The sequence below is a fragment of the Heteronotia binoei genome, chromosome 19, assembly GCF_032191835.1.
Source record: "Heteronotia binoei isolate CCM8104 ecotype False Entrance Well chromosome 19, APGP_CSIRO_Hbin_v1, whole genome shotgun sequence".
NCBI lineage: Eukaryota > Metazoa > Chordata > Lepidosauria > Squamata > Gekkonidae > Heteronotia > Heteronotia binoei.
In genome coordinates, this window is record NC_083241.1 from 5,965,764 (window position 1) to 5,982,737 (window position 16,974).

The following is a 16,974-nucleotide window of genomic DNA, read 5'->3' on the forward strand; positions in this document are numbered from 1 at the left end:
AGAATTGGAAAGAAAGCAACTCTAACTTTAACTCCAAGCTGCTGGGTGGCTTGGCGAAAATATTTAAAGAGGGAAATGCCCTCTCTAAGCCGGCTGATGGGGCAGTGGGAGCCACACAGTATGTGTGAAAGAGCCACATGTAGCTCCTGAGCTGCAGTGTGGCCACCCCTAGTCTGAAGCATCAGAACAAGGTTTGAGTCCAGTCAGGCACCTTGAAGACCAACGAAGTTTAATTCTAGGCATGAGCTATTGTTGAAAATGCAAAAGAACCGTGGCAGCACAATATGTAAAATACAAAAATACAAAATATTGTGCAAAAACAAACACTCTTGACTGGTGTATACAAAGTTCTATTATCATGAAATGAACAGCCTACAACAGTGGGCCTGCATTCATACAGTATAAATAGACAACAAACGAAAGTCTCAAAACAATATTCCAAGGAGGACCCCACACGGTCTCTGAGTTTTCCAAACTGAGTGCTAAGACTCAATAATAAAGTTCCACAGGAGTCCCTCCGTTGCTTGTTGACTTCTGAAGGAAAAATTCCCGCTGTTGTAGGCTGTTCATTTCATGATAATAGAACTTTGTATACACCAGTCAAGAGTGTTTGTTTTTGCACAATATTTTGTATTTTTGTATTGTCGAAAATGCAGCTGAAGCTTGCAAGCTGCAAGCTGAAACAGCCTTCGAAGCTTGTCTTGGTTGCAGGAGCAGTGGCTGTCTTGGTCCCAGTTTGGGTTAAAAAAACACCCAGGGAAATCTCAGTAAAGCACATGAGCTCTACTCTAGAGCATGTCAGCGGCGAACAGAACTCGTTTCCAAGCAGAAAACAGCAGCAGTTTTCTCCGCGGTCCAGCTTGAAGAGGCCTCCCGTTTCACCTAAAGACCAGCTGTGCTGCCTACCTTGCTGCCCAGCAGCTTTTATGGGAAATCTTTGGATCCTGTTTCTAAAAAGTACTGGCCTAACAGCCTTGTGATGCCAGGGGGGGGGGGGTCTGGAAGTTAAGCAGGGCTGGCCGCTGTTAGCGCTTGGATGAGAGAGGAAGGTGACGGCAAACCGCTTCTGCTCACATCTTGCCCCAAAAGCTCCACAAAGTGGAGTCACTGTTGAGTTGTGACTCAACACCATACTTCGCAGCCCTAATAGCCGAAGGTAGCTGGATCTCATCAGATCTTAGAAGCTAAGCAGGGTCGGCCCTGGCCAGTACTTGGATGAGAGACCGCCACAAAAGACCGGAGTTGCTATGCATGAGCAGGCAATGGGAGACCACCTCTGCTCCCGTTGCCTTGAAAACCTCATAGTCTCAGAGGCTTCGTGGGTAAATCGTGACTTGATGGCACACAATTATTATTTCAAAAATATCCATCCATCCATCCTATCTAAACTATCCATCCACCTATCTATCTAACCACCCATCCATCCATCCACCTATCTATCTATCTATCCACCTATCCATCCATCTACCCACCCGTCTATCCATCCATTCATCTATCCATCCATCTACCCACCCGTCTATCCATCCATTCATCCATCCATCCATCTACCCACCCGTCTATCCATCCATCCAGTTTGGCATAGTGGTTAAGTGTGCAGACTCTTATCTGGGAGAACCGGGTTTGATTCCCCACTCCTCCACTTGCACCTGCTGGAATGGCCTTGGGTCAGCCAGAGCTCTGGCAGAGGTTGTTCTTGAAAGGGCAGCTGCTGTGAGAGCCCTCTCAGCCCCACCCACCTCACAGGGTGTCTGTTGTGGGGGGAGAAGATATAGGAGATTGTAAGCAGCTCTGAGTCTCTGATTCACAGGGCGGGGTATAAATCTGCAGTCGTCTTCTTCTTCCTTCCTTCCTCCCTCCCACCCACCCACATACCTACCTATCTATCTTCATCCAAACAAGTTTTTATTTCTCTTTGCTCTACCTTTTGCACAGCATGCAATCTGTTTGCATACCCTACATACCTGATCCGGTTGGTCCAAGCAGCAAGATATTACTTTTTTCAAGCTTGATGTCATCGCTGGCAGAGTCTAACACTTCCCCTCCCCGTTTCTCCTGGGGCATTTGCTGGTTCACCTGCTGCTGCATGGATGCTCCCAAAGCATTGCCATGGGGACTGATCCCAGCGATCTGGAGAAGTTCTGAAATTCAGAAAGCGTGCCTGCCTGAGAACCCACTTAGCTCCACCGAGAACAGTTTGGAACGTGCTACAAGAACAAGCACTTCTTTTAACAGGGTCCTTTCTCCCCTCGCCCCCATGCAACTCCCAAGAATCCTTCCGTAGACGTGAAAGTTGCAAGAGACTGCGGCATTGAAGACGGACATGCAATGCAAGGTCAGGGGCGGATCTGGGTTTAGATAAACGTTTTGGAATAACAAGCACAGAGAATTTTGCGAAGGGGTGGGGAGGGATGAAGACTCTCCCTTCCATACAATACACTTCTGTACATCACACATTAGGTCTTGAGACTTATTCAGAGGGTATTTACAAAGCGCTCAAGTGCCACAATAACGGGCAAAAAAAAATCTAAAAAGAATTACAATTTGATCATTATCGGGGCTTTTTTTGTAGCAGGGGCTCCTTTGCATATTAGGCCACCCCCCCCCCCCCCGATGTAGCCAATCCTCAGAGAGCTTGGAATTCTAGCAGGGGCTCCTTTGCATATTAGGCCACACACCCCGATGTAGCCAATCCTCCAAGAGCTTGGAATTCTAGCAGGGGCTCCTTTGCATATTAGGCCACACCCCCTGATGTAGCCAATCCTCCAAGAGCTTGGAATTCTAGCAGGGGCTCCTTTGCATATTAGGCCACACCCCCCCGATGTAGCCAATCCTCCAAGAGCTTGGAATTCTAGCAGGGGCTCCTTTGCATATTGGGCCACTTCCCCCCGATGTAGCCAAACCTCCGAGAGGTTGGAATTCTAGCAGGGGCTCCTTTGCATATTAGGCCACACCCCCCCGATGTAGCCAATCCTCCAAGAGCTTGGAATTCTAGCAAGAGCTCCTCTGCATATTAGGCCACACACCCCTGATGTATCCCCCGAGAGCTTACAGGGTTCTTAGTACAGGGTCCAGAGATACTAAAAAGCAAACACATGGGGCCCTGGGAGTAATTAAGCTCAAATAAAGGAAACCCCAGTAAACAGTACATTACAGTCTTCTCTGAATACTTTACCATGTAATTGTATATAATAATATCACACAGACACCTCTCTCTCTCTCTCTCGGCTTGGCTTCGCGAACGAAGATTTAAGAAGGGTGCAATAGTCCACGTCTGCTGCAGGCTCGCTGGTGGCTGACAAGACCAATGCGGGACAAGCAGGTCCGGCCACAGTGGCTGCAGGGAAAAGTCTGATTTAGGGTTGGTGCTGTAGCAGTGCGATTCTTCCTCAATCTCCTTTTGCCCTCAAGACCAGCTATGCGTGCGTTCTCAAAGGAAGAGACAGCCTGGTGGATGGTGTGCCTCCATGCTTTGCGATCTGAGGCTAGGTCAGACCACTGGTGATGGTTGATGCGACAGGTGCCAAGGGATTTCTTCAAGGAGTCCTTGTACCTCTTCTTTGGTGCCCCTCTATTTTGATGGCCGGTGGAGAGTTCGCCATACAGGGCAATCTTGGGAAGGCGGTGGTTTTCCATCCTAGAAATATGTCCTGCCCAGCGCAGCTGCGTCTTCAGCAGCAGTGCCTCGATGCTGGTAACCTCCGCCCGCTTGAGGACTTCAGTGTTGGTCACAAAGTCACTCCAGTGGATGTTGAGGATGGTGCGAAGGCAGCGCTGATGAAAACGCTCGAGGAGTCGCAAGTGATGACGGTATAAAACCCACGATTCGGAGCCGTAGATGAGGGTTGTCATCACAACCGCTTTGTAAACATTGATCTTTGTGCCTTTTTTCAGATGCTTGTTGCTCTACACTCTTTTGTGCAGTCGGCCAAATGCACGGTTTGCCTTTGCCAGCCTGTTGTCAATCTCCTTGTCGATCTTGGCATCTGAGGAGATGATGCACCCCAGGAAGCTGAACTGCTGGACTGTCTTCAGAACTGATTCACCCACAGTGATGCAGGGAGGGTGATAATCTTCCTGGGGTGCAGGCTGGTGGAGAACTTCTGTCTTCTTCAGACTAACTTCTAGGCCGAATAGCTTGGCAGCCTCTGCAAAGCAGGACATCATATGCTGCAGAGCTGATACTGAGTGGGAGACGAGTGCAGCATCATCAGCAAACAGTAGCTCTCGGATGAGTTTTTCCATTGTCTTGGAGCGGGTCTTTAGTCGCCTCAGGTTGAACAGGCTGCCATTGGTGCGATAGCGGATGTAGACACCATCGTCATCATCTAGATCTACTGCGGCTCTTTGAAGCATCATGCTAAAGAAGATTGTAAAGAGAGTTGGCACGAGAACGCAGCCTTGCTTTACACCTGTGCCTATAGGGAAGGGCTCCGAGAGGTCGTTGCAGTGTCTGACTTGGCCTCGCTGGTCTTCGTGTAGCTGGATGATCATGCTGAGGAACCTTGGGGGACATCCTAAATGTTCCAAGATTTGCCACAGGCCTTTCCTGCTAACGGTATCGAAAGCTTTGGTAAGGTCGACAAAAGTCACATACAGAGCCTTGTTCTATTCCCTGCATTTCTCTTGGAGCTGCCTAAGAACAAATACCATGTCGGTGGTGCTCCTGTTAGCTCTGAAGCCGCACTGGCTCTCTGGGAGGAGTTCTTCTGCAATGGTGGGCACCAGTCTGTTCAGGAGTATTCTGGCAAGGATTTTGCCTGCGATGGAGAGCAGGGTTATCCCCCGGTAGTTGGAGCAGTCTGACTTTTCCCCTTTGTTCTTGTATAGGGTGATGATGATTGCATCGCGAAAGTCCTGTGGTAATTTGCCTTGTTCCCAGCAGGTGACAAGTACTTTGTGAAGTGAGCTATGTAGTACTGTGCCCCCATGCTTCCAGATCTCTGGTGGAATTCCATCAACTCCTGCTGCCTTGCCACTTTTCAGTTGCTTGATGGCTTTAACAGTCTCTTCTAGGGTGGGGATCTCATCCAACTCTGTTTTCACTGGTTGAAGTGGGGTGAGGTGGATTGCTGAATCTTGAACTACGCGGTTGGCACTGAAGAGAACCTGAAAATACTCCGACCACCGGTTCAGTATAGATGCCTTGTCTGTGAGGAGCACTTGGCCGTCTGCACTACGCAAGGGACTCTGAGCCTGATATGATGGACCATATACTGCCTTCAGGGTTTCGTAGAACCCTCTTAAATCACCAGTGTCTGCACACAGCTGAGTTCTCTCTGCAAGCTTGGTCCACCAATCGTTCTGAATGTCTCGAAGCTTGCGCTGGAGGTTGCTACATGCAGCGCGAAAGGTTGCTTTTTTCCCAGGACAGGAGGGCTGAGCAAGATGTGCTTGGTAGGCAGATCTCTTTTTCGCCAGTAAATCTTGGATCTCTTGATTGTTCTCATCAAACCAGTCCTTGTTCTTCCTCGTGGAGAACCCGAGGACTTCTTCAGAGATCTGCAGGACGGTAGTTTTTAGGTGTTCCCAGAGTGCTTCTGGAGAAGGGTCTGTGGGGCAACTGGGGTCCTCAATTCTTGACTGGAGTTTTGCCTGGAAGGCAGCTTTAACTTCGGCTGACTGGAGACTGCCAACCTGAAACTTCCTCCAAGGGATACCTCCTCTCCTGGGTGTGGATTTAAAGTGAAGACGGAGATTGCAGCGTACAAGACGATGATCCGTATGACATTCCGCACTGGGCATTACTCGGGTGTGTAAGACATCTCGAAGGTCTCTCTGGCGCACCAGAATGTAGTTGATAAGGTGCCAGTGCTTGGACCGTGGGTGCATCCAGGTTGTCTTCAGACTGTTCTTCTGCTGGAAGATAGTGTTGTTGATGGTGAGCTGGTGCTCCATGCAGAATTCCAGCAGGAGGCGCCCGTTGTCATTGCAGTTGCCAATGCCGTGTTTGCCAAGTACTCCTTTCCAGGCTTCCGAGTCTTTACCTACTCTGGCATTGAAGTCGCCAAGGATGATCACCTTGTCCTCTGTAGGGGTCTTCCATACGAGGTTGCGTAGATCAGCATAGAACTTGTTCTTTTCTGCAGGATCTGCTTGAAGGGTTGGGGCATACACACTGAAGAGTGTTGCATGCTGCTTGTTTTGAAGAGGGAGGCGCATGGACATGATGCGATCTGAGTGACCTGTTGGCAGGTTTTCGAGTTTGGAGGCAATGGAGTTCCTGACCATGAAGCCAACGCCAGAAAGGCGGCTCTCAGCCTTTGACTTACCTGACCAGTAGAGGGTATAGCCAGCACCGTGTTCTTGAAGACTACCTTCCTCAGGGAAACGGACCACCTCTCATACAATATCAACAGACACCTCTCATACAATATCAAACAGACACCTCTCATACAATATCAAAATACACAGTAAGCGATGAACTTTCAATAGTACAATTCGAGATCCAGTTTGGTGCAGTGGTTAAGTGTGCGGACTCTTATCTGGGAGAACTGGGTTTGATTCCACTTGCATCTGCTGGAATGGCCTTGAGTTAGCCATAGCTATCTCAGGAGTTCTCCTTGAAAGGGCAGCTTCTGGGAGAGCCCTCTCAGCTTCACCCACCTCGCAGGGTGTCTGTTGTGGGGGAAGAAGATAAAGGAGATTGTAAGCCGCTCTGACACTCTGATTCAGAGAGAAGGGCGGGGTATAAATCTGCAATTGTCACTCGTTGTTGAAATTACATGCAACAAAAATATACAAACCTACTCCCAAGTCCATACTTCCATAAGTGAAAACTGCTCTCCAAAATTCTGTTACAATTTTGACTTATGAAAGTATAGACTTGGGAGTAGGTTTGTATATTTTTGTTGTGTGCGATTTCTAATTGTACTATTGAAAGCTCATTGCTTACTGCGTATTTTGATATTGTACGAGAGGTGTCTGTTTGATGTTATCATATACTATTGCATGGTAAAGTATTAGAGAAGACTGTAATGTCCTGTTTACTGGGGGTTCCCTTTGCTTGGGGTTCCTTTTGAAACTGACTGGCCGGGATCCAAAGGGCTTGGCAAGGCCTCCATCCACACGCTGCGGCTTCTGCGTGGTCTTCTCCTACTGCAGTGGTCCCCGTGCCTCTTAAAAGGTCACTCGGGGTTGGGGGACCCTCCAGACCAGCATCCTACGTGATAAGAGAACCTCAAACAGGCAGGGAGAGTTCCCTTTGCATGCACACAAGCACGTTAGGCCTGCAGATATCCAACCAGGCTATTTGGATTGCAAACGTTAAGACAGAAACGTTGAGGAACGTATTTACTCAAAACTCAAGACACAAGAGGCAGAAGCTTTCTCTTGCGGCATCAAATCCTTACATGCTTTTTTGTACTTCTGAACTGACGGTTCACCTGCTTTTCAACCATCATGGGACTACAAATGCCAATCCTCTTCATATAAAAGAACTGCTACAAAAAGAAGGCGCATCTCTTCCTCGGGTGGTAAGCTTGCTTCTAGAAGGTACCACTTCAGATTGCAGGTGGGAGTCTCCTGTGAGTCGCCACTCCTCTGTACGAAACGATCCCCTTTTCCTTGCTGAGATACGTTCTCTATGTGTAGGAAACCTCTTTCCCCCCCCCAAGAGGGAGAATTCCATCACACGAATACCCACCCCCCCTCAGCTCCACTCCTTCTCAAGGCCTGAAAGCGGTACAGCCTTAAACAGAGGGTTGGATCTAGTCAAGCTTTTCCACTGGCGAAAAGAAGAGAACTTAGTCCTTTTGATCACCAAAAAGGGATCAAAGCTGGCCTTAGACTGTCTGGCACCCTAGGCAAGACAAATGTCTGCCCCCCCCCCCCCACTGATGTCACTGAGTTACATGGGGGGGTGCCCAATTTTCGAGAGTTAAAACAATTTTATTGGTAACATATGGTAATAAATCTATATCTTACATCTTTAAAAACTTCTTTTATCTACCCCATATATTACTTTCTACCCACCCCTCCCCCCGTTACTTGACCTCCCGCCGGTGTTATTTACTTAAAAAGCAAACATTTAAAGGTACCCTTAACTATTAAAACAAAAATTTATATTCTTCTTCTTTTTAAAACTTAAATCATTATCAAAAATTGTCCAATGTCCTTTTATTTTCCACTCTTTTTCTGCATCTCTTCTAAACTTTTCCCACTCCGTCTTAAAAACTTCTAAATCATAGTCTCTTAATATTCTTGTTAATTTGTCCATTTCACTCCATGTCATAACTTTTATAATCCAATCCCATTTCTCTGGCATTTTTTCTTGCTTCCACAACTGCGCATACAATGTCCTAGCAGCTGAGAGCAAGTACCAGATTAAAGTTCTATCTTCTTTTGGAAATTTTTCCATTTGTAATCCCAGGGGGGGGGTGCCCAATTCTGCGACCCAAGAAGGTCAGCGCCCTAGGCGATTACCTAGTGGCAGAGCCAGCCCTGCATGGGATCTGCAAGGATAGATCCGAGGGACTACTTCCGTAACCAATCCGAGCAAGACTGGACCTGTTAGTTTCTACCAAGTCCTTGCGCAAAGGCCGCTCGGGGTCAGAATTCCCGAAAAAAGGAGGTGTTGCAGAGGAGGACATGAGGAGAACCCACTTACTTGTAAACCTGTACTCATCCTCCCGTCTTCTGATCTCTAATTCTAAGAGAGAGGATGAAAACAGTAATATAGAGAGATTCCAAAAATAAAAAAAAGAGCATTACTTGTAATCGTAAGCGGCTTCGAGCCCTTGCCCTCTTCTGAATATATATTTTAGGAGCAAAGAATTTCATTTACAGCCACAAAAAAAGTCAAATGGCTTCACCCATACTCATTTTTTATTGGTGGCAGGAAGAAGTACGAAAATAGTCACGTACGGGGTTAATAACGTAAGCGTGCGTAAGTTGCAAAGGTCATGGGTTTAAGAAAAGCAAACCCTGCCAAGGCAAACAGACTCCGTCGGAAAAGGCAAAACTAAGCCTCTGATCCTTTTAATCCCATTTCAAAAAGAAACGGAATGTGCCACGCTGCTGTGTCCTATTGTTCAAACAAGATCACAAAAATAGCTGCTGAGTTTTTTTGCCCTATTAAATGGATCAAAAGGCACACATCAGGCAAAGTGCATTGGTCAGAATCAGGAGATACTACGGGTGTATTCATGGGCCAACACACAAACTAAGTGGGAACTACCGCCTTGATATTTACACCAACAATGCACAGCACTTCTATTTTGGATAATTTCTGGAAATGCAAACGTGGTGTGCTGTGAGAGCACCGTACGATGATGAGAAGAGCCTTTAGAATTTGTCATTAATAGCCGGTCAGGCCTTTTCAGACCATGGCTGCCAGATGTCTACAGATATACTCCCGCGCTATGAATCATCCTTTCTTAACAAGTTAAGATTAAAGTCGGAATTGTTGTCAACGGGGCTTTTTTTTTTGGAGAAAAAGCCCAGCAGGAACTCATTAGCATAGTAGGCCACACCCCTGACAGCACCTCTGTTTCGCACAGGGCTTTTCGCAGAAAAAGCCCAACAGGAACTCGTTTGCGTATCAGGCCGCACCCCTGACACAAAGCCAGCCGGAACTGCGCTCCTGTGCATTCCTGCTCAAAAAAAAAAAGCCCTGCTTCTCAAGTAATTAAGACAATTTTTATTTTATTTATTTACTTTAGATTTATATGCCGCCCACTCCGCAAGCGGACTCTGGGCAGCTAACTTAAATTGAAAATAAAGAAAAAGCTGGCAAGCAGAGAATGCCTTCACCCCTTGGCTCCGCTGTAATCATAATTTTATTAATCCACTTAGATGCATTAGCGATAATATCCTCAAGTATACTTTCCAGGGTATGAGGTATTAAGAATAAGTTCTGTGGCTTCTATTAATTGCTCTTACTATGTGCATTTGAATGGAACCAGTTCTCCTTTGGGAATACGCGAGTATGGGGCTCGGCTATCCCAGGTGCCCCAGTGGCCAGGAATTTAACGGGAGCACCTGTAATTTTCAGCAACAATTGGCTTTAGAGTCTCTTGGAGGTCCTCAGTAGAAGCAGAAAGCGTATTCATCCCTTCACATCAGAATATATTTTCTCGTATGACTCGAAAATGCATGCGCCGGGAATTCTTGCCAGCGCCTTAAATCGCTCGCTGGTGGTAGATCAATTCGCTTCTTAACCAGCTGCCTTCTATACTACGATCTTCAACTGAATGGAGCTTCTCAAAAATAATGAAATGAGAAACTAGAGGCAAATGAGGTTGCAGTGAGGAGTTGGCTTTCTGCTGCAGCGATGGCAACCAGGGTTACCACGTATATATTTATACACAACAATGCTTTGTCACAGTTTTAATTCTTTTTTTTTTTAAAGTGAGAAACTGTTCATTTCATGAGCTTAAAAAAAAAACCCCAGCAATCTTCCAACATCTGATTTTTGGTGTTTAACTTTGCTTACCATCTTTGACAATGTTTTTTAGGTTCCACTTGTATTTCTGTGTATTTTTGTTTTTTTATTTCTGCATAGTCTTGCCTACTATGTTCTGCGTAAACTTACTGAATTTAAATAAACTTTTAAAAATGAGAGACTGCGAAGAGCTTCAGATAAATTAGGTTTTGTGGTAGCGGTAAGGAGAAAATACGGGCCATCTATCATTCGAAACCCTGAAGCCTGAAAACATGAGACGGGCTCTTAAAATTTTTAGGCTGGCTTCCAAAGCCAGATAAAATCTGTCGAGGCTTTTAGCAGCACGTATCAGACTTTGGGTGAGAATTTATTCAAGCCCCTGTCTAGAACAATTCCATTTTCTAGTTTTTACCTATCGTTGGGGATAAGGTACAAATGCAATGTAACCGTCTAAATGAAATACAATTAAACACAAATGTTATTTTTGATAAAACCCAACTGCGTTAGTCCAAAGTCCAGGCAGAAGCGAAGCAGCGGGCATCAGGGCTTCCGGCATCCTTTTTCTCATGTAGGCAAACTAACAATGCAAGGATCCTAGAGCCTGGGCCACTGGCTATTTCAGAGGAAAGGTGCAAGGAAATCTCTCTCTATAAAACATAAACTGATCTACAAACCTCTCGGTGTTAAGGAGGTCTGCTTTTCAACCTCAGCTTGCTGCCTTAGATTAGCTGGGATGTTGTTGTAGATTCTCTTGTAATGATTGTATACGGCGACCGAAAGCACCTTCTTGGCAAAAGACTGGCCGACCACGTACTTGTCGAGGTAGTTGTAGATCTGGCAAAAGGGGAAAACAAACAAACAATAGTGCACATTCTGCGTAACCTTAGTCCTTAGAGCCAGTTTGGTGTAGTGGTTAAGTGTGCGGACTCTTATCTGGGAGAACCGGGTTTGATTCCCCACTCCTCCACTTGCACCTGCTAGCATGGTCTTGGATCAGCCATAGTTCTGGCAGAGGTTGTCCTTGAAAGGGCAGCTGCTGAGAGAGCCCTCTCCAGCCCCACCCACCTCACAGGGTGTCTGTTGTGGGGGAGGAAGGGAAAGGAGATTGTGAGCCGCTCTGAGACTCTTCGGAGTGGAGGGCGGGATTTAAATCCAATATCTTCTTCTTCTTCTTAAAATTACATCACTCATCCTCAAAGTGAAGTACCGTGTATGAGCTTTTTTACCCTAACCCTCCCAGAAATTTCTCATCTTTTCACTGGAGAAAATGAAAAGGATGCTGATGGGGAAATTTCTAGAACATTTCTGCCCCCCCCCCCCCGCCCCAATGCCTTCACATTTCTAACCACCTGTGCTTTTGTTAAAGCTGGCGTCCTCACAACGGAATACTAAGACTGATCTCGCACCAGACCTTGCTTCGTGACCAAGTTTACACTGCGGCATGGCAAATTGCGGGTTTTTCCTGCGCAAAATGGCGGTGCGGAGCAACCGGTGCGAAATCGCCAGCTTGCTCTGGAGAGAAACGGAAGCCTGGCGCGGAGCAAGGTCGAGTGCGGAATCAGCCTAAGCCTTTCCAACGCACGCAGACTTGACTGACAAAACCTCATGAAGTTATAGACAAAAGGGGAAAACTACTTTACACAGAGAGTGACTGAAAGGTGGAACGCGCTGCCAGAGGAGGTACTGCTGGCCACAGGAATAAACAGCTTTACAAAGGAATTAGAACCTCCTGGTGGGGAGGTTCACAGCTGGAATCCAAGGAGTTTAAGTTTATTTCAATTTGTATCCCGCCCTTCCCACCGAAGTGGCTCAGGGTGGCTCACGACATATAAAATCTAACATAGAATTTTAAATTTAAAATACATCAATTACAACAGTTAAAACAGTAAAATAATAAAACATTTAAGCAGCAATCTAGCATGCTATTTCCTAGCAGAGACTGTTTTGGCACCTTTTAGCATGCAGTGGGAGGGCAGGGTGAGAAAATGTTTCCTTTGCTTTGCGCGGGCTTGTTATCTGAATCGTGGTGGACTGGCAACGGACCTGGAGATGGTATATAGATCTGGCCCCCAGGATTGTAGCCAGATCCTGACACGAAGAGTCATGCTTGCTGTAATGTGTCTATCAATGAACCTTTCAGCAAGAGGCCTAATTATTGAGGACTGCTCAAAAGCTGACAGCCGGGAGGCAGCACCAGCAGAAGGCCTCAACGTCTATGCCCTGTTGTTGGCCCTCCAGAGGAACTGGATGGCCACTGGGTAAGATAGGATGAAGGACTGGATGGACTACTGGTATGATCCAGCAGGACTCTGCTTGCGTTCTTATGGAGCTTAGAAAAACACAGGGGTTGTTTTGCAGAAAAACAGGTGGCAGAGCTCATTAGCACATGCCACCCCTCACCAGTCAAAAGCAACCCGATGCAAGAAAGGAGAGCCCCGTGTGAGCAAGGCCTGCTTAGACTGGCTAGAGATCCAGCCAGCCCAAGCAGGCCTCGCTCACCTGGGGCTCTCCTTGGTAAACTCCCCACCCACCGTCAAAAGGCGAGCAAGCCACCCACTGCCCAAAATCACATAAGAAGTGGAGAAAGGGTGGTGTGGGCTTCTCCAGGGGTTCATGAGGGCTGCTGGGGGCGTGGCAAAGCCCCCGGTGGCTGGCTGGCTGCCCGCTCTCCTAATCCAGGGATTGTTATGCAGCTGCACCTCCTATTCAGTGGACAAGGTAGGTGGGGAGGAGGAGGGGGAACCCTCAGAAAGGTTCAGGAGCTGTGCTCCTGTGAGCGCCTGCTGAATCTGAGGCCTGGAAAAACCTAATAACAAAACTGTAACCTTCCTTCACACTTTGGGTTTAGGGAAGCAAATTCTGTCATATCAAATTGACACGGGAAAGAGGTGGGAGGGCCATTCCAGAAAGCAGAGAGGTCCTAGTACTTTTTTGGGAGGCGGTGGGGGCTTCTGCTGGAAAGCCAACTTCACAGCTTCGGCTGCCGACTCCGGCTCTTTGACGATACTCTTCTTGGAGTCTGCTTCGGACAGCACGACGAAGAAGTGGTGACACTTTTCACATTTCACAAAGCGGGTAGAAGCTACGGGAACAACAACAACAAAAAGAGAGCACTAGTTAAGAGCTATCTCACATTTGTCAAGCATGGTGAAATTCCATTGATGATTGATGGTTATAGGGTCCTGCCTATCGCTGGTCTGTGAAGTATCATGGAGGACCAAGCTTTGTTAGCTCTGTTATTCTTTCCCTTCCCCCCCCCCCGTCTTGCTTTATTGCCTGAAAAGTAGAAGTAGTGAGAACTGAAATTAACTTGAGAAGAAGTAATCAGCACCTTCCCATACATTCCTGGTAGGGAGTACGACACATCTGGGGAAAGCAAGGACAGAGTCCTGATAACACCGTGAGAATGTAGACATTTATGATAGTTTATGTGTGAGAGCTACCCCGCACCCCCATCCTTTGGAATCCTTTTGAAGTAAGCCTTAAAAGTATTGTATCAATGTATTTGCAGCATTACGCTCAAGAATCTGTTACACAGAAAGTATCGGTATTTCAATAAACGTAGTCTTTGTATCAACTTCGACTCGTCATTGAACCCGCATGCTTGACAACATCAGGTAAATCTACAGCATTTCGAGCAGTTACAGGAAATGGCTGCACATCCAAAGAACTAGCCCACCTTCTGTTTGTTGATGACAGTGCAGCCCTTTAAACCATGTTTTTAATTTCAATTAATACTAGATTCATTTGAAATGCGGCGGCGCAGGAAAGTTCTATGGATACAGCGGGCCACCAAAAAGACATATAAGTGGGTTCCAGATCAAATCAAATCTGAACTCTCTCTAGAGCTTAAAATGATCGAACTGAAGCTATCATACTTTGGTCACATTAGGTAAAGACAAGAGTCACTGGAAAAGGCGCTAATGCTAGGCAAAGTTAAAGGTAGCAGGAAAAGAGGAAGACCCGACATGAAATGGATTGATTTAATGACTGTTAATGCCATTAATTTATAGAGATACCGTAAGCCCAAAGTCGTCTGACTAAATACACAGTTTAGTTGATTTAGTTGATTTTTATTCCATTCAATTTCATGCAAGGAGGACTCCGGATGGGTTACAACACATAACATACAACAATACATAATAGAATATATAAAATACAGTGCAAATCCAACACTATTCAGCAATTTATACCCACAATACAGCTGGCTGGCTGGCATACAATCTGTATTCTAGCCACAGGAAGGGGCATAATAAAACAGTCTGTCAAGTTTCTTAATGTTTGTGCTTAACACTGACTTAGATCCCTATGAATTCTTTTGCTGTTGGAAAGATTTTCATCTGCAGAGTACAACTTTCTCTCCCCGCCGACTATAGTCCAAAATGTCCCTCCCAAACTGCGACTCATGGGGTATAGGGGACTCCCATAACTTGCATGAGGAGGGAGTTGGAGAAATCAGTGAAACCAACATTCACACGCCCAGTATACCAGCAGAAACCCACCAAAGGATCCAGCCAGTTTTCTATTTTTAATCTGTTTTTAACAAAACCCCAAATATGGTTTTCAAGGGTGGGGGAGAAGCCCCGCACGCACAATTTACTGTTCAAAGGACTGTTCCGTCACCTCCTGTCTTCTGCAGTCAAAGAATTTTTACACACTGAAAAAAGTATCAATATCCTAAGTATTTCAAAGGGAAGAAGAAGACGAAGAAGATGAAAAAGATGAAGAAGACGAAATAGACTAAGGCGAATAAGAAGACAAAGACAACAACGATGATATTGGATTTGTATCCCACCCTTCACTCTGAATCTGAGCGGCTTACAATCTCCTTTACCTTCCTTCCCCCACAACAAGCACCCTGTGATGTAGGTGGGGCTGCGAGAGCTCTCCCAGAAGCTGCCCTTTCAAGGACAACTGGCAAGAACTATGGCTGACTCAAGGCCATTCCAGCAGCTGCAAGTGGAGGAGTGGGGAATCAAACTCTTATCTCCCAGATAAGAGTCTACACACTTAACCACTACACCAAGCTGTTAAGGAAGTACATTGATCTGGTATGGGTTATTTCATCTTGGATTTAAATAGGTTGTCTTCTTGGTCCAAGAGAAGAAAAATCCTGCCCCTGCTTCCATTTTTAAAGCTAAAAGTGACCAAGCAGTCAGTACTTCCAGAAAGCCTACTTTCCAGATCTAGAAAGGGGAGCATGTATTGGTCAACCATGTGGGAAGATGTTCTGGACAGGAGAAGGGCAAATTGATCCAATAATACAAAGCCTCCAAGCCAGGGGCGTCAAACATGTAGCCCGGGGGCCAAATCAAGCCCATGAACAACTGGCTGTCATCTGCTTCCTTCTCCCTCTCTCTTGCTTCCTTCTGCATAACAGCTTGCTTTGCAAGGCTTGCACAATTGCACAGGAGCTATAGAGCAAAACCTCTATTTTCTCCACTGGCTGAGGCTCCTTCCCTGGAGAGAAAGGGGGAAGGGAGAGCTTGCTTTGCCAGGCTCTCTCAATCGCAAGCAGAGCTACTGAATCAAGCCTCTCTTCCTTCTATTGGCTGCGGTCCCTCCCCCTCCCCAACGGATGGAAGGAAAGAGCCACAGCTTCCTTTGCCCAGTTCCCTGGATCCCATGGGAGAGCTACAAAGAAAGCACCTTTAAGACCAATGAGTGCTAACGTTTTAAGCATGTTTTAAGTTTGTTTGTTTTTGAAAAACCCTTTAATCGTGTTTGTCTGTGTCCTTTATAACGTTTACATCTCTGCTACCTAATCTTAAATAGGTAGCCCAGCCTGGCCCAATATGGCCTGCCCCAACAAGGTTTCATTTATGTCAGATTCAGCCTTCATAACAAATGAGCTTGACACCCCTGATCTAAGCAGAGAAGCACAACAGTGGATTTCCACTTTGCAGGAAGAAACACCAGCCCTTTATACACGCTGCTCCTAAGGAACAATCAGTTCCAGTTCTGTTAAAACATTTCTCTGAAACAGAAGGCTTATTAGGGTTTGTAGAATCTTTCTACTGGAGAAAGTTTTTCTTCCAGACGTTTCGTTCTCGGCTGCGGAGAACATCCTCAGTGGCGTTGCAGCCGGAGCAGGCGCTCTGACCTTCTTGGCTGCTGTGCATTGAGTGAGGCCAGGGCTGCTGGAGAGCTGCTATTTCTAGGCTGGAGGGGGTGTGGTGAAAGGGCAATTGGTTTGTGGATGTGCCCATTGTTTGGTGGGCTTCCTGGAAGGGTAGTGATAAGGAAACTGGCTGTTGAATGTGACCATTGTTCTGTGTTAATTACTGGGAGGGTTGGAAGGGGTGTGAAGAAAAGGAAGATGGTTGTTGACTGTGCTGATTGTTCTGTGAATTTCTGCAGTTTATAGTCTGCAGGATGTTTTGCAAAGATGGGTACCAAGATTGGTGGATGGAAATGCCTTCTTCCTTTCTGTTAAAGTTGTGCTGGTGTTTGTAAATCTCAATAGCTTCTCTGTTCAGGCGGGTATGATAATGCGAGGCCGTAGAAAGGACTTCAGTTCTTTCAAAGTGGATTATTACTTGACAATACAGTTCTAAATTCTAACATGTGGCATTATTCCCGTCTGTAAACAA

The 16,974-nt window shown here is 46.4% G+C and overlaps 1 protein-coding gene across 2 annotated transcripts in view; it reads right to left on the reverse strand.

The window, feature by feature from the left end:
* LOC132587696 (ATP-dependent Clp protease ATP-binding subunit clpX-like, mitochondrial) overlaps window positions 1-16,974 on the reverse strand; it is a 58,271-nt gene that overhangs the window by 18,611 nt on the left and 22,686 nt on the right. Inside the window, exons 4-7 of one of the 2 annotated variants that reach the window (XM_060260012.1) lie at window positions 13,309-13,463; window positions 11,056-11,215; window positions 8,606-8,647; window positions 1,962-2,138 (exon numbers count right to left, since the gene is read on the reverse strand). In XM_060260012.1, coding sequence (XP_060115995.1) covers window positions 1,962-2,138; window positions 8,606-8,647; window positions 11,056-11,215; window positions 13,309-13,463 — 534 coding nt within the window. The remainder of the gene's footprint in view (window positions 1-1,961; window positions 2,139-8,605; window positions 8,648-11,055; window positions 11,216-13,308; window positions 13,464-16,974) is intronic. The other variant, XM_060260013.1, reaches the window with a different exon arrangement.